This window comes from Apteryx mantelli, chromosome 21, assembly GCF_036417845.1.
Source record: "Apteryx mantelli isolate bAptMan1 chromosome 21, bAptMan1.hap1, whole genome shotgun sequence".
Taxonomy (NCBI): Eukaryota; Metazoa; Chordata; class Aves; order Apterygiformes; family Apterygidae; genus Apteryx; species Apteryx mantelli.
Genome location: NC_089998.1, coordinates 4,731,221 through 4,753,866, shown reverse-complemented (window position 1 = coordinate 4,753,866; position 22,646 = coordinate 4,731,221). Strand labels below are relative to the sequence as shown.

The following is a 22,646-nucleotide window of genomic DNA, read 5'->3' as shown; positions in this document are numbered from 1 at the left end:
AAAAAATATTGTGAAGCTGGTCAGAAAAATAAATATTTTAAACAGCTGTGTGTATAGGCTGTAGTTATTTCATTGCTGTGCCATGTGGGCTCTGTATACACAACACAGAGCAGTCCACAACTGCCGGCCCTGCACGACGAAGCCAACCACCGAGTGGGATTGCTCCGCAGACGGGAGCGACGGCTTTGCTAACGTTTCATCTTTGCGTCAAACCTGCTCTCTGTCTGCCGCAAGGAAGAAAAGCGGCTGCTTAATGCACCCGTTTACATTCCCGTTTTTATTGAGCGTGATGTCTAATTGTTCACACGGAGCAGGATGAGCACGACTGCTTCGGTCAAAACCCGCGAGCCGGAACGGCCCACATCCCACCCGAGAACTTTGGCAGGTTTCTCTTGAAATTAAGAATTTTGTCTCCACCTGCTAAATAACCATCAATTGGAAGCTTTCAAATGAAGTCAAGACTTAAAACAACAAAACCCCCCCATGACTCCTCCGGGAAGTCCTCCGGGTGGGCAGCTCCAGCTCAGCCCCCTGGAAAGCACCGCAGGTGCCAGACGCCGCGTTGCAGCACCCCGGGGTAAAGCGCTGCCGCAGACCAGCTGAGCCACCGCAGCTGACCACCCTCCGCGGCAAATGCGGGAAAAAACTCATTAGCTTGAAGCCCTTCCCTTGAATATTAAACTAATGGGCTTGCTCGGGGCTAAAAGCATGCGAGCGCTCGCTCGGTCGCTGGGGTCGGTCGACGAGCAGTAACGAGATCAGGCGCCCGAGGCCTCGGGAGTTTGGGAGATGAGCTTCTCCTCAAACTATCTGGCCGAGGTTTTGCGATTACGTGCGTGTCACGCGTGCCATTCCTCTCCAAACGTGCCTCGGTATGCTTTCGAGCGTCAGAACATTTAGTCAGCCTCGCTATCCTCGTAGCAGCGAAAGCAAACCTGCTTTAAATAGCAAGCAGATGCCTGAGAGTTTATCTGGGGAATCCTTGGGTCCCCCTGCACTGGTGACACAGAGAAAAAGTCTGAGAAACATTCAGTGTAACGCCACCAGCAAAAGCCGCCTTATTTCACAGCCAAATTGATTTTGTAATGTAGCAACCATTTCTGGACTGCCAGCAAAAACAGCGTCAAAGATACGGGGCTGCCCAAACACACGAGCATCGTTCTTAGGTGGCACGCTGGCTTCAGTAACAACGGCATTGAAAAAGCAGAAATGAGAATAATGATCAAAGGGAAGCTGGGAGGGGGAGGAGAGAGGATTGTCCAACTTACCAGATTTTCTATAGAGCTCTGAAATTCACTTATTTTCTTTAAAGTCTCTTTGTCTCTCTTTACTTCATTTATGTACATGGCCAAGTCCTTAAGAGAAAAGTGAACATTGATTTGTATTTTCCAGACAAAATTAGTACTTTTATTAAAAAAGAAAACCCATGACCCCTGTTCCCTGAAGACACATCCCCTCCTTCCCTCAACAGAGGAACAGGGCAGATAAGCAGCCCCGCAAGAATTACAACAGCAGCCTAGGACGTCGCAAACACAGGCTTTGCCAGCAGAAAAGGAAAAGCAGCTCAACATGTTTCTGTGGAATTGAAAACAAAACCCCATCAGTTAAAACTAGGCAGAAGCAGGCACACGAGCCGGCTGCAAGCGCCGCGCTGGTACGCGGCTCGGCAGCGCCGTGCTCCCGCTCTGCCTCCTGCGACGTGGGTGCAAACCGTCCCCGTCCCCTGCCCCTTTTCCCTTTGCACAGCTTCACCAGGCGGATGCTGCAATTCTCCCCATCTCCCAGAAGAGGGCAATATGGGAATCCAGCCCTGCGCAGGCAGCACAGACAGGCTCCGGCAGCGCTGACGCTCCCCGGCCCGCTCTCCTTCCTCTTGCAGCTTTCTTCGCCAGAATTACCACCTTCCCCTCTGGATACAAAAGGGACGAGCTAGTCTTTGCTGGCGAAATAGGCACGCTACCCCGTTTGCGCTGTCCCGTTTGCGTCTCGCGCGCTCACGGCGTCAGGGCTCAGCAGGCGAGAGCGCTCGGACGCTCGCGGTCTGCTCTCCCGGAACACCTCGCAGGAGCACCCCGAACCCATCGCGGGAGCCACGTCTCCAGCACCCCTGGATCACCGACATCTCCAACCATACAAATGCTATTTTGTAAAATCAGGAGACTCCCAACAGACATTATTCCGCCTGCAGAAATTCCCTGCTTACCCAAATTTTGACCCAAAGTGATAGAACCCTATGCTTTCCACTAAAAAAACTTCTTACATCCTCAGGATCACATTTCCTCTGCCTGTATGCTTATCTGGCCCCTGCCTGCTTTTTCTTGACCATAGCTTTTGTCACCTTGGATTAAATCTGAATGTGGAATTTTTTAAGACACCCCCTCAGGTTCAGCCCTTCCTCAGCTTCCCAACACAAGAAGGTTAATCACAGATGATAATCGCAGATCTAAGTGACAATACCTATAACATCACACAATACCCAACCGAGCCAGTGGCAAGGACGGTTATGAAGAATGACAAAACCAAAAGCCTTACGAAGCGAGGCCAGCGTCCCCTGTCAGCGCGCGTGAGACTTAAGCGGAGCGTTGCCATTGCCTCCTTCTGCGGAGCAGAAGACCCTCTCGCGCACGAAGGGGAAACGCAAGCCCAGGATCTACAGGGACTTGCAACAGCGACAGCAACGTGCAACCTGGGTCTGCAGAATTTAGCAGGGGACCTTCCTCGCCCCCGCTGTCGCTTGGGCGCTTGGTGCTGCGCGCTCAAGCTGAGGGACGATGCACGGGCCAAATACCCACACGTGCAATTGTGCCCGTGGTGCAAATCCTGCCTCTGCGCCTTGTGCAAACGAGCAAACGTGCAAAGTAAAAGGGAGGTAAATCCCTCTGGGAAACAGAGCTCTGGTTGTAGATATTCAGACCCCCTGCACGGCTCTCCCACACCAGACGGCAGCAATGTCAGACGTCTACCAGCACACCAGACAGAAAGGCTGCAATCTTGATGAAAAACATTACTTCTAAGTTAAGCCTTGGTTCACAGATCAATTAAAAATCAAACTGCGCTGCTTCCTATGCCGCTGGCTAGCCCAACGCAGTCTGAATTGCATCCGTGCTCTCCTGACGATGGGGCAATGGAAGCAGACAACCCTCTCTGATGGCTTTTTTTGCAGCTTCCTGCAAAAAATGCTGAGTCCGTAGTGCAGCCAGACTGTATACGATTACTTACTAGCACTGGTATTGCGGGGTATCTCACTCAACAGAAACCAGCTTTGGGGGATGTTTGGGGGACAGAGGTGATTTTTGGCATGGAAGGAAATCACTGCTGTACTTCCCCTTGCCAAGCGTATTTGGGCAAAGCCACGATCACGTACTGTGCAGTAGTGGATTGAGAATGCAACGTCCTTCAAACAACCTTAACTTTAAAACAACGTATATATTGACTCTGGATTCATGGGCTTGCAGGGATAATGGCTAAAAAGGTCAAACTTATGTAAGTGCTAGGAAATGCAGTGTCATTAAAAGCTGAGCCTCGGAGGTGGAAAACAAAGAGAGTGACCTCAGAAAACAAAGGGAGCCCAGGGATGAATCCTTCAGTGTTCTCAAGAGAGAAAACCTGGATTTAGCCATCATCTTAAAGTCAGATTCTGCTGATGATGATCCCACTGTGAATTCAGCGTGTGCATGGGGGGACATAGCCAAGCCAGAAAACATTTGGATGATTTTTTTGTTGTTTTTTTGCAGAAGGTTTTCCTTGGATCCTGGGGGTTTTGGGCTGAAAGCTCAAAAAAATATTTAAACAAAATAAATTTTTGCCACAGAAACTCTTCATTTGTGGAAAAGGTATTATCGTCTTACAGAAAGAACATGTGGCTAAAAGGATTCCCAGCCAGCGGCTGGATGGCGCAGTGCGTAGGCGGCTCTGCTCCCCCCGGACCCAGGCACTAGCCTGATTTCTGCAACACTTCCCGGCTCACCGATGCAGCTGGAGCTCCTCCAGGCTTCCACTAGCAAAAACCAGAGCCAAACCTGGCACGGCACGTTTACACACAACAGGAATTAGCGCAAAGTCCCAACTTGTCAACAAACATCAGTTTCCCCAGATGCTTAAGGAGGCGGATAACAGGGAGGACGACAGGTCTGCTGCGAAGCAATCCCATTAAACGGCAATCCGTACTCGTCCGTGTGTCCTAAAGGAGGGGAAGTCTCCTCCCTTCGGGCTACGAGACCGTTTCTCCATCTAAGTCTCATCCAAGTCCCTGCGCCGCCCGAAGCACCGCCGCGGCGCTGCCCTCGCCCTCCCCTACCTGCATCGCTTCCAGGGCCTCCTTGAGCTGTTGCTTTTCCGGCCGGTCGGACGAATGGCTGAGCAGCTCCTGCAAAAAGCAGCGCGGGAGCGTGAGGAAGGCGGCCCACGTCGCTGGGCCCGCTGCAGCCCGGCGGCGATGGCAGCGCGCGGCCGAGCCGCCCGCAGCTACGGCCGCCAGCGGGGAACGCGCCGAGCTGCCGGTGCTCGAGAGATCTGTTACGCGGAGTTGACGGGAGGAATTTCACACGTAATCAGATTATATGCAAGCTTATTTTATATTCATTAACTGCCTCTCAGGCTAACAAGTGCGGAATTACCCTGGGTCACCATACTTGAAGAGACGGCACAAATATTATATAGCGTTAAGCAGCTCTAGTAATTATTTCATTTGAAGGGAAAAATCCCCTCACTCTGCATTTGGCAATGATTCATCCTCCACTGAAAAAGCCAAAAGATGCTTCGGTGAGGATGACAGCTGGAGAGAAGCGTTAACGCTGAAACACTTACTTTCAACAGGAGATGATATTTCAAAACTCTTTGCATCGGAACCACCAGCAAATCTTGCAATTTGAATTTCCCATCCTGAACCTTTAGCGTGCATTCCTGTTAAAGAAATCAATAAATCAATAGCGAAGAAGTAGCTGGGGGAAAACAACTGCCCCCCACAACAGAAGCCTCAAATGTCCTAATGTTATGTTTTGCTTCTATAACCGCAGTTCTGATGCGAGACCATTCTCAGTCTCTGCATGCAGGTAGCCGCTGCCAGGGCCCAAACTGCCGAGGTCATCTACAAATAAAACGTAGGGTCTGGACCCTAAAACACAGACATTTTCGTACAACCGAGCTACTTCAGCTAAATGAGATGCTGCTCATTAGGAGAGCACACGCGTGCTCTTAGACCTCTGGAAATGTCAAATGAAACACATTAGCTTAACTCACCTCCTCAATGGTTTGAGCTAATGCATTTTATTTGCAAGGGGCTAGCAGCAAGCACGCAGACAGTTGCTGTGGCTTGGCTGATAAGGATTAAGTCATTAAGATGTGCTAATGTGATCGCACGAAGTTTTGCGACTATTACCTTAGCACAGACCCATTTAAATACGAGACTGCTGTGCTGGCTGAGACCCTTTCCAGCGGCTCCCCCAGAGAGATTAGCTGAGGTGACACGAGGATGCAGTTCACATCATGATATTTTGATGCAAAATCAAGGGTACAATAGAAGAAAAATTAGTAAATATATAGCTTTATCCTTGAATTGTATTGCTGCTTTTGCACGGAGGATCAAAGTGTGTTTGCGGTAAACAAGGCTGGGCACAGACAGCCCAGCAAATTCAGATTAGCATCAAGACCAAAGCTGGGAATTAAAGCTGGGAAAAAAACAGCAGCTCAAACAACGCATCCCTTCTGGGGCTTGACTTACTTAATATCTCGATCAGACCCTATTTACACTAAGCCCTCACACTGAGGAAGGAGGACAGAGGAGAACCAGGGCGTTCGCCTGGAGACTCGGGTTCGCCTCCGACCGTGTCACAAACGCGGTGCGTGACCTTGGGAAAGCCAGTGGGGTCCTGCCTCTCAGACGCTCGATGCTTGCAAGGACCCAGCCCTTGATTTCTCTGGTTCTTTTACTTCCTCATCTTCCAAACCACTTCCCCTCTCGCAGAAGGGTGCTCTGAAGACAAGCTGGGAGCACTCGGGCGCCGCAGTAGCAGCAAGCCCTTAGCGGAGCTGCAACACGCATCTCCACGGCTCCGGAGCGGCTGCGGTCTCCTTGCACAGCTCCAAAGCGATCCAGGCACGGCACACAGGATGCTCAGCGAGTCCCGCTCGCAGCCCGCGCCGGGCCTCCGCGGCGACCCTGCGGCCGACGAGCCGCGGCGCTACGCACGGGGAAGGACAAGGCTGGCGGCGACGAACCAAGTCTCCTTTAGAAGATCTTCCCAGCCGTTCGTGGTTGTGGTTGATGGAGATAACCGGCTGGTTAGTCGGGCCTTCGGGGCTTTCCCGCTACTAAACCAGCTAACGGGGATGCTCCCGGCAGCAAAGCAGCCCCTGAACACCCCAAACCAAGCTGCCTGTTTTAATTAGGTGGGACAGGAAGGACAGAGAAAGGGGCCAGCAAGAGACCACGACTAGGTAAAGCAGAGCTTTCTTCCCTCTCCGTTCCCCTCGTGCCTGGGACAGCACAAACTCATCCCAAATCCCTCCCGTCTCCCGCCAAGTCGAGCACCTCCACCCCCCTCCAGCGCCCGCAGCCCTTCCAAAAGCCAGCGGCACCGCGAGCGCCGGAAAGGAGGCGCAGAGAGCTGCTGCGCGGGTGCTCCCGGCCCCATCCCGACACCCCCCGCCCGCTCACCTCCACTTTCTGCCGCACGTCCTCCCTGTTAGCGAGGAGGTGATTCAGGGTGTTCTGGGCGTACTCCATGTGGCTGCAGTACTTGCCATAAATCAAGAGCCTGAGAGGGGGGAAAAAAAATCACAAATTTAATCAGAAACACTTGTTGGCCGTTATAACCTGCTATAAAAAAAATATATATATATGCGCATGTATGGTGAAATTACAAGGCAAACAGCTATTCCCACCCATAACTGCTTAGCGAAGTATTAACACTCTTTTACTACCCCAGTCTTTAACGTTTAAGTCTTTAGACGTTCCCCAAGCCATAGCCCGTTGGGGGGATTGGGCTCACGGTGAGCAGAAGGGGCTTCCTGGCCGGGCGAGCCCCGCTTTAGAGAGCACGGAGGCTCATCCTTCGTCGTCTCGGAGCCAGAGTCCCGGCCCCGGTCCAGCCCCGGCCCCACATCGCCCTACGTCCACCTTCATCCGCAGGAGACCAGATAAAACCGCAATTGCATGGAGCACAGCTAGCGCGATGCTGCTCCCGTCGCTCCAGCATTTCCGTGCACGCTCAGGGAGAGGCCCTGGATCAGGTCCCATCCGGAAACCGGTCGTTCCTCCTTCCTCTTTCGAACGAGCAGTTACTGGAAAGCCCGGCTGGGCTGCCTGCCTATCTCCTGCCCTGCGGACAGCAAATCCCTCTCTGCAGACAAGTTCCTTTTAAATATGTTTTCCTCTCCTGCGTGCCCCAAAACCGGGCCAAGAAATCACTTGTGCAAACCCAAAGGAAAGTCTCTGCCCCAAAGAAAGTATTATTTAGATCCAGATCAGCATCTGCTGAACCTATCGTGCTTACAAGTACGATGCATTTAAACACCCGCTCCTGCAAGATCTGTATTTTCACAGTGCAACATCAATAAATAGAAGTTCGGCTGCAAACCGAAAGACCTTTCTCAGCAGTGGATTATGAAGCAGCTCCACACACGGCACCATCACGTACGCATTACGTCCTACGCTGGGCTTGGCTCAGCCCTCTCCTGCCTGGACTAAACGAGGGGCTGGAGATTTGGCAAACGGCGTGGAAGGGGGTGAGTGCTGAACCACTGCTGACTGCCACGGCCCAACTCGCACGCCTCAATGCATCGCCGTTCAGCTGCAAGTCGGCTTTTTCTCGAGATTACAAGAGGCGCCGTAATCCTCTTGATGTCTTGATAGACCCTGCACCTCCCCGACTGCAATGCTCTAGTTTTCTCGTTATGCCACATTAGCGTTACGGTTTGCAAAAGCAGAACGTGTACGCGTCGTGAGCAAACCGCTTCCCCGCATTTGCAGAGGCTCAGAGCTAAAAAAGACCAACCAAACGGCAACAACAGCCTAGTTCCCGCGAGTTTTCTCCAAACGTGGCTGTCACCAGACCTTGCCAGCACTAAAGCCTGCGTATCCATAAATACTCCTGAACAAATCTTCTGTCTCCCAAGTCACACCTGCTCACGCCCCACAAAGCAATTGCCACCACCATGGTTGTGCCTCTCTCATTGACGATTTGGGGATATTTTACTGAATCAGGATGAAGCGAAGAAACACCTCGATCTTGAGAAGCGTCCAGCATTATCTGCACTGCATCGGAGAAACGGAGGCTTCAAGTCCCCTTAAAACCCAAGGGCGCATCTGTCTGATAAACACGCACGAAGGCTGCAGGCGCTCAGCAGCGCGGGTCGCCTGCTCTTTGCAGGAAGGGCCACAGGGACCTACCTGAGATCAAGAGACCGGATAATTTGGGGGAAGTGGGTTGTCACAGGCTCTGGAAACACAGCGAAGCTCTGTAAGAATACGCTGGGCTGTAAATTTAAACTTCTGACACGAGCAGTCCAGTTTTGCTGTGGACTCCCCCTTCTCTACCATTTCACTCATTAATCCTGCACGACAGGTTTGGGTTTTTCCCCCCTTTTCTTGCTGTTAACTGTATTGCTGCTGATAAGACACATATTCAATCACCTGCTGTAACTCATCCGTTATTTCAGAGCCTTGTCTCGTGATGGAGACTGACTCGGAGCACCTGCCCCGGTGTCGCTCCGTAAACGGGGGATTCGCAGACCCAGGCGGGTAATTGAATAGAAAGATTTATGGGACCCGCAGTCCTCGACGAAGCAGCAGCCAGTACAGATTATTCTTCCGCCTTCTCCCCTTGACAACTTCTGAACGTGTACAATAATATCTATCTTGCCAGCACTCGGAGAGTTTCAAAGACGTTCCAGGAGCATAAATTCAAACCTCCAGCTTTCATAGAGGGAGATTTACAAACTATTTCCTTCCAAAAAAAGAAAAAAAAATCTGCAAAGCAGAGAAGCAATGCATCATTTTGCTGGGACGCGTATGGAAGCAAGAGCTGTTTGGCACCGATACATTAGATGGGAGGAAGGTCTGATATAAAGGGACCCAACGGGGACTCCGGGGGTGCACGTTCGCTTCTTGGTGGGGCCACGGTGTTGTCCCATGTGAGAGAGGGGAGATCACTGCCTCTTTCTGGGAACCCTGTTTCCTTTCTCTAAAATGGGATAGTAGCATCTCTCGCCAGCCCTTTCCCACCGATGCAGGAAAGGACCCTATTCAGACCAGGATACTCCAAACTTCATCCCTGGGGCCCTCTGCAGATGCCACCTCCAAACAACTGCTCCCTAAAAAGCAGCCGCGTATCTCAGAAGATGAAATCCCGGCCTCGCTGCGCTTAATGGGAAAATTACTCCAACGTCAGCAGGGCAGAATTATACCCAGTTATTATGGGAGAGCTTTTACAATGCTAAATTCACTCCAGCAACAACCCCACGGTCCAAGAGCAATAAATTCCCTCCGTCTCCCACAACACAACAGCTCCAGAACTCACGGCATGGGTTATCTACGGCTATTCCCATGCAAAGCAGGGCGACAGCGCTGAACGGCTTCCCGGGGAATGGGGGACCAGCCTCTCAAGCGACGAGCACATTGCAGGGAAATCAGGGACTCGAGGGTATGCACAGAACTAGTGAGAAGCCAATGAGGGGAATGCTTCACTTTACTAGCATCGAATTTGCCATCTGAGGGGCAAAAAGCCCCCCAAGACAAGCCGGATTGAAGGGTTGACCAGCCCGGACCTTGCAGCAGGGCCGGTGCTGCTCCGAGGAGCCGAACCATCGCCGCAAAAATGCTCGAAGCAGGGCTGTGACGCCGCCGGTTCAGTTCCAGAGTTTGGCCTCTTCGTTCAGACGTGGCACAGATTGCTCCAGATGGGGATGGACAAGCTTATCAGTAACTTAATGCAAAACATTATCCATCCTGCTCCTGCAGGAACTCCACGAGTGGAAGGCTCTGCAAGCAGCAGCTTCCCGCGACGTTTAGGTCCCCGGGACGTGAGCGGTATCACCACACTTTTTCTTCTTTCCCCAGAGATTTCCTACTGCAGCCGACCTAGCACAGGAGCGTTGCAGTGGTGAAAGGGACTGGCTGGAAGCAGCTTACGCTGGAATTGTCCCCAAAAGACACGTGTGCATAACCCGCGTGCCCGGCTCTGCTCCGACCACAGGCTCTCCGACTGCAGCGTCTCGGCAAGGGATTGCTGCCCGGGGACGGTACCGGCACGCACATGGACCAGCACAGCCAGGAGGCAGGAGATCAAAAACACCTACGTGAGTTTTATGAGTGTTTTAAAATTATTTGCATTCTTCTTTGGAAACTTTTTTTTTTTAAATCCAAAAAACATTCACTTTCTAAACGAGGCACTGTGAATGACGGAATATCTGACCTTACGGCATATTATTAATGCAGATGGTATTTCTGCAGTTATTGACTTCTGAATGGCATTTCTATGTCTAGACACTGGTTTAATCACAGTGAAATAACACCCTGGCATGATTCCACAATGAATCAGACCTTTCATTAATATTAAGGATATTAAAGGCTTTTATTAACCTTATCTTTATGTTCCAGGGCACTCCTCCTTGCAGCTGCCAAAACACAGAACCTATTATGTTCGCTAAAGCAACTTCTATATTTATTCATCGCGCAATAGGCGCGGGACCACAGCAGTGCCAAATACCTGACTTCCTGCAGTGAAGCATCGCTTTGATCTAACCTGACCCAAGTCCCCTGCAAAGGAAGCAGTGACCCTAACACGTCACCTGCCCTCAAACCCCCACCGGCGCTTGCAGGAGAAGCCATCCATTGCAAACCATAACGTGCACATCTTCATTCCCCTCCGACACATCTGTGTCAACGCATTATGTGTTCGGCCTCTAAAATAGCTGGTCCCATATGGGAGGTTGTGAGCCTGAGAGAACCTGCATCCTGCAAGATCCGAAGCCTCCACGTGGAGCCACACCACGGCTCAGCGGAGCACAGCAAAGATTTAGCCGACTATCAGCGAGGGGAAACATCCCATCACAGGCTGCTCTGCCCTGGATTACCCGACACACTTGCAGCTTCATTTGCTTGCTTCAGTGAAGGGACCAAGTGATGTCTGAGACGCTCAAGAGCATCTAAGTTGCTGAGGATACAATACTTGGTCGGCTGCAACCAGCTTTTCTATTCTGAGATGGGCCCTGCAGTTAGTAATGCTAATTTGTTAAGCCCGGAGCTGCCTGCAGACTGGGTTTCCTTTTACCTTTCTTTGAATTCCAGAAACACTTTTGCCAGGCTGCTTCCTCCAGACATCATAGAGACATCGATGGCTCTCAGGAAATTGAAGTGCACTTTAATTAGGTCCTAAAACAAAGAAACAATCAATACTTTAAACACATCCAAAGCAAATGTGCATGCAAAGCCTGAAGAAATGCACATTCGCTACTTAATTAGGCAGTCATTTTCTGTTCCTCTTTTTACCCATTAACTGTTTTTAATATGAGTCATTCTAGTGAGATACAGCCCAAAACCGCCGTGAATGCAGAGCTATAATTCAGTTAGAAGGTTATACAATGATAAACACAGCTAGGACTTCCATGTATATTAAACTCCCTTTACTCGGTCCGGTGGGAGGCTTCGACCGGGATCCCACGCAAGGCAGCCCTGCTCGAGCAGGCGGGGGAGCAGAGCGCCGGCTGGCCTGGGAACGAATCCCTCAGGCACACGATGCGCCTGGGCTGATAACGGCACCGGCCGTATCCAGCCACCTTTCCTTAGGGAACTTGACTGCCTAATTGCACCAACCTGCGCTGCTCCTGCCGGCCTGGAGCAATGTCCCTGTCTCTGCCTCGGACGAGGAGATGGCGGGGGGCTCCCCGGGTGGCTTCCTCCCCCCGAGGCTGCTAATCTCCAGGGATGGGATTCATGCTTTTGATGGGATTCATGCTTTTGCCCTATTCTGCCCTATTCTGGGAATGGGGAGTCTAAGAGAGAGGAAGCGACTTGCTTAACATTAAAAAGTAGTCGAGTAGCAAAGCCAGAGACAAAACCCAGGTGCCCCAAGCTCCCGGGCAGCGTGGAACAGGGCCCTTCCGCCGCTTCCTGCCGTGCTTTAATTCAGAGACGTCCACGATTTTTCCAAAGCATTTCTAAGTATAGCTAAAGTACACACAGTCCAAATCCCAGCCACGGAGCATCCTTGGTATCAAATTATTTTCTTACACAGAGTTCATATAATCCCCAACTTTAATTGGGTGTTAAAGAACATCTCCTAAACCCATTCGAGCCCTGCAGCGCACCGAGGACTGAAGCGATACAGATGAACGCGCGGATCGAACGTGAAATCTCAAAGTCCTTTCTTGAGCAGGAAGAAAGCTAAGCTGCCATGAAAAGAGCAAAGCTTTAAGCAACAGTGTTTACTCTGTTACCTCCAAATTGATAAAAATAGCTTCCATGTCCTGGGGAGTCAGTACCAGCTTCAGTGGGTTCATGTAGTTCTGCAAGAGGCAAATACAAAACTGACTGAAGCAAAGGAGAAGCGTTAACAAGTTTCTTTCTGCGTAAGGACGATATTTTTCACTCTTTCACCGGCTGCATTTATCTTGGCAGGGAGAAGCCAGGTTTCAACGAATCTGAGCGCTCGTAAAGGCAGACGAACGACAACACGTTTGTCAAGACCAGCCTGTGCCAGGGAGGCCAGGCAGGATGCGAGGAAACACCGGGGGCTTATCCTGACCCGAAGCTCCCGTTGGTTCTCCCCACGGGCACTTCCAGGCGTCAGGAGACACAAGACGTCCACCCGGGGTATGTGCATGTGCGCGTGCGCTGGGCGTTATTTTACTTTTGCTTTTTATCAACCTGCTGGTTTCTGCACAACGTGGCAGTTCTCAGCTGCAGACGTGCGGAGCAGGGAAGCATCTTTTCAGCTCTTTGATTATCTCGCTGGAATTTCGCCCTTGAAGAGCGCAGATAATATGATTGCATCGGAAATGCCTTGCTGAACAAATACATATTAATAGAAATGTCTGCATGGCTTGTAACTACAACACACACAGATGCAATGCACCGAATACAGGACCTTCTACCCCACAGCACGCCAGAAAAATCTCCTTAGCCTTCGCAAGCTCTTTTAATCCATATCAAAGCAATAACTTAACTCTTTCTCTGGGCTGAAAGAGAAGCGTTGTACTTATTTTCAAAGAACAAGTGCTATTTACATAAGCAACCTGTACATTAGAACATTTCTTTGCAAAACGTGAAACGCTATTTTTAATGTGCTGGTTTCTCTCACAGCTTCTTTGCAAGAACTTTCAATGGATTAAGGCAAACAAAAGGAGAGGAAACAAAAGCATTAGGACAATTAGAAACGGCAGCTCGATTTTTATTATCCTTCTTTATTCCTGCTACTTTACTCTGCAAACAGAAACAATCTCCAGGCTCCCGCAGCATCCGCGACTTCACTATCTTGCTGAGGTGTTCATTTTTTAAAAGAAAGGCACAACAATAATTCATCAAAACCAATTAAAAGCCATGAATTCAAGCAGCGAAATGTTACTTTTAATCCAATTAGTTTCAATGACAAGTCAGCACAGCTTCAGCACTTTTGCGAAATGCCCCGAATAAAGAGCCTCTTTCAAATTATTCAGCGGCAATCAGAGCGATAAGGTATCTACCAGCACGGGTCTTATCGGAGAGACCGGCCTGGCGGAGCGAGGCGTGGGAGCCTCTCACCCTGGGGCGAGGGATGGGGAAGGACGGCTCGTCTGAACGCCGCAGGGGGGTTCTCGGCCTCTTTCCGATATGCAGCGATCAGAAAAAACACACTGTTTGGCTCATGTGGCTACAGGCCGCCCATTCGTGTTGTCCGTATGGGTTTTCTGCATCCTCCTTCTCTCGCGGTTTTACATTTGAATGCCTCAACCCTGCCTCATCACAGCCGCCAGCCCTCAACTAACATGCGATTGAGGGGAATGCAATGGTATTAAAAAATGGCTCCGTTCTTACCTTTTCTATATCTTCAAGTGTTTTGTAGTATTTGGCCTCAGTTTCTTGAATTTCTAGCAAACAGCAATTTCTTTTGTCATCTTCTGTCATTCCCATTTTCTGGAGAAAGGGAAAATAATGCCTGTTCAGATTTGTTCGGAGTGGTCCAGCAACCTGCTCACGGGGAGCGGAGCTTTGGTTCAGCCTTCAGTGCTAGCAAACTCGTAACAAACACAGGTTTGGAAAGTCAGAAGAATACTGTTCACAACTGTTGTTAGCAGAAACAATTTTTCTCCAAAAAGTTAGAAGGAAACCCTGGCTCTACTATCAAGTATGTTTCGACACAGCGAGCATTACATTTTTGGTCTTTATTACAGCTATATCACCAAAGGGAACTATAGCTACAAGAGAGCAGCTAAAGCAGAATAAATGAAAGATAAGTACCGTTTTTTCCCCTATTATTTTTTGCTTAAGAAGAAACTCACAATAGAGCCTAAATGGGTCATAAATAATACTTTAGACTTATACAAATCCCCTGCCAGGGTTGCCTATTCTCATCATTTTAGGTCAGATGTGATGATACATGTATTTCTTAAAGCCCCAACTCCTGGAGTCACTTCTCTAGCTCTTACATTTGTAGAGAGAAGCTGAAGACAAGTGTTAGGAGATGGTGCCCTTAGCACAGTCTCTGAACCGGGGAGGTAATTCAGTGACTGGTTTTTAATGATCACGCAGAGGAATGAAAATCGTTTCCACACCCAGTTATAACTCCCAGCTTAGCTTTATCAGCTAGACGGAAACCAGTATTTTAATCAGTCTCTTACCTGCATATATCTAATCTGAAGCGTGCAGAAACACAAGAAACCAATTAGCATTGTACACTTCCTACTGCAACACATCTTAGGCAAAAAAAAAACAAAAAACAAAAAAACCCAACAACCAAAGTATTTCCAACATTCAGACAGAAACGTGGGTGGTTATATCAATAACAGGTTCTTTTGCTAAGAGGAGGAAAGGGAGTCAGAGGTAGGAAAACACCAGGGGCCACATCTTCAGCTGCTCTTCATTGACTCCATCACTGGCCATCAGTACCCAAGAAACAGACATTAAGGCGGACACGATTACGGCCTCGGAGCGAAAAGTCAGGAGACCAGGCAGGAATTACTCTCTCGGAGCTAATTCCACTGAACCTAATCCTGCATGTCCCGCACGAAGGGTGCTTTCTCCTATTTTAGCCTTCCACACAACAAATTTCCACCAAAAACTTCCCAAGGGTCAGTTCTTGGGCGAATCGGCTTCTGCAACTGCTGACAGAACGGTAAAAACACCAGTGGCCAAGGAGTGGTGTTGACTTCAGCGTTGATGCTGGTGGCTCCAAACAGCCCGTGCACTTTGACATAGATCGGTGGAAGGTTTTGTGCCCTGCTGCTCCCCGCAGCCACGCGTTAGAGGAGCGAAGGGAGCTGCAGACATGGCTTGAAGCAATGAGATGCCTCAACGAGCACCACCACAGTCCTTGTACCGCTCACAGCCAGACCGGGACCTGGATCCCCATTAAACCGGGAGTCAACGGGGGCCACAGGGCACGAGGGCTGGTGAGAACCCAGCAGGCAGGCAACGGCGCGGCTCAATGCCGGGCTCGTGGGCTTCAGGGAGTGTGAGTCTGCCTTCCCGCACCTCCGAGCGCCTCGTGCAGCATGGTCACGAGTCGGGCTCAGGGGATTTCATTGATCAGTGAACTTGTCCATTTATCCTGCTTCGTTACAGCGAGTTATGTACTGTTGTCAGCCGCTGTTTGCGGCCAGGAGACAGTAATTAGAGTCTACACGAATCCTGGGGCTGGCAGACAGCAGAGGGAAGGAGAACATTTGGAAGCTTGCGCTCCGGTGAAAACCTCCCTTTGAGCTTTGCATCAGCAGAAATCAGTGCAGCCCTCTCTGTTTCGCTGGGGAGACAGGTCTCAGGGACTCGCGTCTAAATCCTGGTCTCTGGGGCTCTCCAAGAGCAACCTGTCTGCAAACCCTCCCTGCAGCGGATGTCACGGCTCCTCGAGGAGCTGCCCATCGCAGGCCATGGGGCGGCGGGGCAGGAGCGCAAGGAGAGCCGGGGCAGCCGCGCGGAGCGGGCAACGTGCCGTCTGCTCGCAGCAAGCCAGGGCTTTCCGAGGTGACGAAGGGAGTCGGGACCATCACCTCTCCCTCAAGCCACGTGGTGCCCTGCAGGCCAGACCCAAAAACCTCCGCTTTAGGAATCCACCTGCTCCGAGTCACGCAGGCGGGAATAACCGCGCAAAGCGGGTGCCCCTCGCAAAGACCTGCCCGCGCTCGCCTAGAGCTAAAAATCCTCGTGCTGGGCAAGACGCGCATCCAGCTAACGGAGCGTGCGTGACCCTCGGCTCTCCCCTCTCCCCCGGAGCGGGCTGGAGTGACACGCGCTGCGTTGGCGCAGCAGGGAATTATCATTTTTAGCTGATCTTTTATGATTTGGGCTTATTAGGTCTCCCTTCCCTCCCCAAGCTTCTTCAGCGAAGGGCTGGGAAGCTCCTCAGAGCATCCCGCGGGCCAGCGCCGCCCCAACTCCGGCTTATTTCTACCCGTCGTGAGGCAGCTCGGCTTCGAGGAACGGTGCATGGGGATTCGCTTCGCTACCCTTCATTGGTGGATCGCTTATTTATTTAATTTTATCCTCCCCCTTCCCCTCCCACCAAGCCATAGCTTTAAAAAACGCATATAAATTGTTACCATGGGCTGTTGAACTTCCACTCGGATGATATCTTCATAGATATCATCGCCTTCATCTTCACAGGGGACGCAGTCATAAATATCCTCCCCCAGATCATGTTCGCTGGAATGAGAACGAGAACGATTTAGCAATGATAAAGAGGGCGCCTTCGCTGTCACCCGATCGGGCCACCGAACAACTGCGCCCGCTAAAGAGGGAGAATAATCACAACAATAAAAATAATAAAAAAAAAACCCTCAAGGACCACAACATTTTAGCATCCTCATTTCACATTTCCCCATTTACATTAAGCAGCGTCCGTTTTCCCGGATCTGCACCCGCTGCACGGCTACTCCCGCTTGCCCGCGTTCAGGGGCTGCAAAGGGGCAAAACGTTGCACGATAGGAGCTGGCACCGCAGCCAAGGCATCGCTCCGGCTTTATCGGGACCCTCCGACCAGCTGAGCCCACCGCCGAGCCCGGGCTATCTCCACCTGCCTCCATAGATGTCTGCACTCTCCTGCGTTATCTCCCCAGGATTCCCCCCCACTCCTCTTCCCAAACTTGGGGCCAATCTGCTCAGCAGAAAATGAGAGGTTGCAAAGGATCCAGAGTAAAGTTTTTCTGAACTTAGCAGCTCTCCCAGCATGAATGGCACTGTGCTGACCATGTGCACCCTTCTTGGGTACCTTTCGTGGACCCTCGCGTGAAGAGCAGGTGCCAGTGAGCTGCCCCGCTAGTGCCGGAGCTGGGCTTGGGCTCGGCAGCTGCCCTGAGCAACGGCCCACTACTCCTCCGCGCTGGAGATCACATAAATATTTAACACCTCTGGATCTGGTTTCACTAGGTGATGTTCCAGCTCCCATGAAACACAACCTCTGTTCTGATCGCCAACGAGGTTCATTTTTAACACCTCCCAGACTAGCAGGGACTCCCTCAGAGAGAGCACGGAGGGGCCTGGGTGGGAAGGGAGCACCGGTGGGACACGACAAGGAGTGAGGAGATGGCTTCTCTCCGCGTCGCTGTGATGTCTTGTTCATGCCTGGCACAAAACGGGGTGCGAACGGTGCAGCGTCCACCTTCACAGCTGCGGCCCTCAAGTGCCTGCTGCACCCCTACCCTACCTCCACATGACTGCTGGTGGAAAAGCACCCGAGCCCCACTTGATGCTACCAACATGCCTTGAGGGACTGCTGCGGACGCACAGAGAGGCACCAGAGTTACCGGGGCCCCTCGCGTGGGCAGGGACCTGCACGCCAAACCAGAATAGCGCCCATCGCCTCCAACAGCAGGTGCTGCCGGTGCCCGAGGTCTCACCGTACGGACATCTCAGACTCGGCTCCGCGATGCTTGGCCCCACGGGGCTGCAGCGCTGCACAGATCCCAACAACAACCTTTACAGCACGGCCGGATCAAGCAACAGAGTCACATTTTCAGAACTGGCCAAGTCACCCAGGAGTTGCCCTTGCAAGCAGAGACTTTATAAGGGCATTGACGAGACGCAACGCCCAACTTTCATCCAAAGCTGATGGTGTTGGGTACTTAATAGTCATCGGAGCCTATACAAATGCCCCTAGGGGCACCTAAGTCACAGAGCATTTTTGAAAATTCAACCCATAATAAATACTAATTAAAAATAACAGTGTTGGAGCTTAGACGTACAGGTGCTGATTGCTAATGGTTCCCACTGAAGTCAGCCTCCTGGAATCAGGACTGTGCAAAGCACTGGAATATCAAACAGCTTTCTGATATTTTACGAGCTGTCTCTTTCAACATGAGTATTAATTACATACAAATATTTAGGCATAAAACTCTGCTCAAATTGTAACACTCAGTATCTCTGTATTATACGCTCACCACTGAGCAGCAGATGCACATATATTTGCAAAAGTGGGCTCTATTTCTCTTCTAAATGCAGTTCTTTCTATTTTTAAAAACAGATTTATTTAATAAAAGTTTGGGGGGTTTAAATAAATGCACTGGCATGATGTATCATTCCCATTCTCCCAGACTGATACATTGCAGCTGCTGTAATAATGCCCACTAATAGCTGGCGATCCATCTTCCCCTTCCCAAGTGTCGCCGCCGCTGTTATTATCTGTACCAATATTTATATTCTAAGCTCCTCTCCTTATCCAGAGCAAGTAACTCCCGGTTCCTGATTAATCTTCCATTCCCGCATGCACCTTTCAGATTGCCGGCTGCCTCTCCATACATCATTCCTCCGGCTAGAAGGTTGTTAGGAAACGTACGGTTGAGTTAATATCGCAACGGGCGTTCCCCGCACGGCAGCGAGTGCAGCTGGGCGTGAGCCCACCGCGGGCATCTCCACCGCACCGTTTTGGAGGGAGAAGAACGAAGGGAAGAAGAACGAGGCCGGGAGTGAGTGCAAAGGCAGCAAAGTGCCCACGGAGCTGCAGCTCCGGCACCATCGGACATGACCCGTGTGCCACCACCTTGCTGGCATCGCCGCCCCGAGCAAGCAGCCGAGCTCCCTCTGCCACATGTGCTCTTTCCTACCGGCACCAATGCAACCCCTTTCCAGCTCCATTTCCTTGCCTGAGGGGAAAAAGAAAGCAAATATCCCTATTTCACAGGGGCATTTGGAAAGATGCCTCCATTTCTGAGCTTGGGGGAGAAGCCCTAGGGGAGCTCCAAACCGACAGCCGTGGTGGTATTAAAATAACGATGCCTTTGTCAGATGATCCCTTATTTATTCAAGCGCATTCCTGCTCCATCTCTGAGAAACGCCAGAGACGGCCGGTTTTATGGGGACCTGTAAAACGTGCGGATGAGCCTCTCCCGAGCAGCCCGCGAGCCGCGGAGCTTTGCTGGCGCGCGTATCGCTGTTGACACCAGCGCTTTGCACATACTGATCTTCACTGGGCTCTGTGCTTCGTCTGTCAGAGCTGAAAACACGCAAACCCCCCTCCGTTATTAAAAAAAGAAAGTGAGCATCAGGAGGATTTTAGCCAGGAGCAGCCCAAGACCACGCTAAATTTTAAATGCCGTACGGGAAGGGAAAGCAGGGCAGATATTTTCAGGGTTTAGAAGAGGCCCCTGTGGTGGGAGGCGTTAAATTCAGCATCCCAAGCACGGTGCGCTGGGACTGAACGACTTGAGCATGGAAGGCCAGCTCCTCACAGCTTTTTTCCACCAAAAAAGGCAATTTACTCCTTCAATAAAACCAGGGGAAACTGTGAGTTACCCGTGTGTATCAGAGCCTACAATCTATTGCCTGGATTAGGAGACTCATTGACAGCTCCAGGGTGAGGAAAGGGATTTTATCCTCCCTTCGGAGTTAACGCTAGTATTCGCAATTACTGTCATTAGGGTGGAGATAGCCAGCTTTGGACCGGCTGGCCTGGCAGCATCTTGCCTAGAGAGAAAAGCTCGTTGAAAGCAGAAGAATAAAGTCCGGGGGGGTCACCAGCGCGGGGCTGCCCTGGCGAACGCCGAGCTTGTAGCTCTGCCCCGGAGGACCACCTGCCTCAGGGCTTGGGCACGGGTGGTAAGTCCTCCGCGGCAGGTCCACCTCGCCGTGGTAAAGGAACGCTGCCCATCCCATTTTCAACATCATCAGCGAGGAGGGTGGAGGAGGAAGAGCTGAGAAGCTCGAGGACCGTCGAAGGGTCTCTTAATCCAAAAAAGCTCCTCCGGGACTCGGGGAACTCAACGAGTTTCCACCAGCCTCTTCCTCTGCCGGAACGCAAGGACGGGCCCAAAACCACCTCAGCCCAAGCGAGGCCCTCGGGGCAGGCAGACCACACCGAAGCCCTGCCCAAACCACAGCGCTGCTTTCGCTCTGCTGATGAGAGACCCAGAACTGCCAGGAAGGGCTAAAGAAAGGGGAGGAGGGAGAGGCAGCTAAAATAAGACAACCGAACGCCGAACCCACATTTCCACAGCGCTGCGGCTGGGAGGGCTGAAGATGCAGCAGACCTGGTGGCCTCTGCCAGGCCCGGGCTGGAAGCGCGTGTGCCGAGTCTCCCAGACAGCTGCCAGGCTCCAGCTCGCCCCAGTAATCCTGCACTTTCTCATTCCTACTCTGCACTTAGAGCCATAAATAGACAGCTCATCCGAGCAACCCCCTCATTCATGGTCTCTGACAAACAAGGACGAGCAGAAGTCCTATATTTGCACCACATCTGGCAGGCTCGGAGGGGAGGGAGTGCAAGATGTGCAGCGCAGTCTTTGGACTCGAGATCTCACAGAGTTTTAATTAACCAGATAGTACTTGGACTTAGACAGCGTGTCTGGAAATAGCAAGAGAGGCCTTTCCCATCTATTCTGCTCAGGATCACGTGTTCCCTGTTGAAAGTGGAACCCTATAATCTCAAAAATGAGCCACCAACACTTACAGCAGCTTAGATGATCTTAGAGGTGACATCAGCTGGACACATACAAATCTTAACTGGTGACAAAGACGACAGGACGTGTTTACAGTTGCTGTGGCTTGAATGTCTTGTACCACAGAGCCATTCATTTAACCGGCTGGCATGTGCGGGTTTTCCAACACAGCAAAAATAATGAGCAAAGTGGCAGCTAACTTATCATCGCACGTTGGCTCCCCTATTCATCATCATTTCTTTAACGCACTTGAGAAATTCTGCAGATCACATCACTGTTTTGGAAGATACGAAGAGGGAACATTGGTGACAGCAGTAAAAGAAGCACGAGGAACTTCAGAAAGCAGCTCTCTGAAGGAGGCAGGATATTGGAAAAGCCTGTGCCCAAGTAAACTGCATCAGCTGGGAAGCTTAGACCAACACTAGTCAGTCAGGAAATTTGCTGCGACTTTCTTTCTCTAAGATGAAACGTTTTGTGGAAATGCACCAATTTTGCCAGTGCTTCTGCCTTCTCGTTTTGAGCAGCAGCTTGCTGAGAACTTCTCCCCAGCAGACGCTGACCCGCTGGACAAACCCCAGCCCAGCTCAGCCCCTCGCCCGTCCCCTCCCAGCGGAGGGCACTCGCGGATGCGCTCGCCTCTTCCCCAGGCTGCTGGCTCACGAGCAGCACGAAACGCAGGGAGGCCGGACGGACTGAATCACTCCCAGCTCATGAATGACGCCCTTGTTCGGCCGCTGGGAGACGGGGAGCGGCTAAGAAAGAGCTTTCTCACGGGGCCCCGCGCTTCGCCGGCGTGCAGCAGCGGTGCCCGGCGTGCACTGCGGAGAGGGACAAACTTCAAATGAACGTTTCCTTGTAAAGCACAGAGAAACTTTCCTTGCAAAACGGAGAAAGAGGGACCACGGCTGGTGCGCGGCCGTGCAGCCCGACCGGGGCTGTGGCACCGGTGCACAGGGTCTCTGGGGCTTTGCCGGGGTCTTCACAGCTACGGGTGGATTCAGCCCCGATTCGCCCCAGCACTGGCTCCCGCGCAGCAGCAGCGCGCATCTGCACTAAAGAATTCACAAAATATCCCTGTGCCTTTTTACACGCATCTTTCCCCAGCAGCGCCGGCTGAGGAGGCAAAGAGGAGGATTTCACGCAGAAGGGGAAAAACAGAAAGTTAAAGGTTGGAGACAATCTGGGAAAGAGAAGGAAAGAGCTTATATCTCACTGACAGGCAGCACCAATTAAACTTTTAAGTCATTTGAACACGGCACTCGGGCATCGAAGCCCCTCGGAGACGGACCAGCTCCCAGCCACGAGCAAAGGGACGAGGAACAGCTTGGAAATCCTTCACCCCGGGATGCAAAGGGGGGTAAGACCCCTCCCGTATCGCGCGGATCCTGCGCTGCTGGAGGGGAGCAGGCGCGCTGCGGGAACCAGCGGGAAAGCAGTTAAAGCCGGGGCTCCCTTCTAAACGCGTAATAACCCGCTCTGAGCGCACCACCCCGATTTTCAGGAGCGCGCTGCCTGCCCACGCGCCGGCTGGAGCGCCGCCAGCGCCGTTAGCGCTCACCGCGCTCGCCAGCGCCAGGAACTCACAC

At 51.5% G+C, this 22,646-nt stretch overlaps 1 protein-coding gene across 2 annotated transcripts in view; it reads right to left on the bottom strand.

The window, feature by feature from the left end:
* The window catches only part of VAV2 (vav guanine nucleotide exchange factor 2), a 158,884-nt gene that overhangs the window by 18,468 nt on the left and 117,770 nt on the right, over nucleotides 1-22,646 (bottom strand). Inside the window, exons 5-12 of one of the 2 annotated variants that reach the window (XM_067308950.1) lie at nucleotides 16,732-16,834; nucleotides 14,012-14,110; nucleotides 12,436-12,504; nucleotides 11,271-11,371; nucleotides 6,656-6,755; nucleotides 4,807-4,902; nucleotides 4,298-4,366; nucleotides 1,269-1,355 (exon numbers count right to left, since the gene is read on the bottom strand). In XM_067308950.1, coding sequence (XP_067165051.1) covers nucleotides 1,269-1,355; nucleotides 4,298-4,366; nucleotides 4,807-4,902; nucleotides 6,656-6,755; nucleotides 11,271-11,371; nucleotides 12,436-12,504; nucleotides 14,012-14,110; nucleotides 16,732-16,834 — 724 coding nt within the window. The remainder of the gene's footprint in view (nucleotides 1-1,268; nucleotides 1,356-4,297; nucleotides 4,367-4,806; nucleotides 4,903-6,655; nucleotides 6,756-11,270; nucleotides 11,372-12,435; nucleotides 12,505-14,011; nucleotides 14,111-16,731; nucleotides 16,835-22,646) is intronic. The other variant, XM_067308952.1, reaches the window with a different exon arrangement.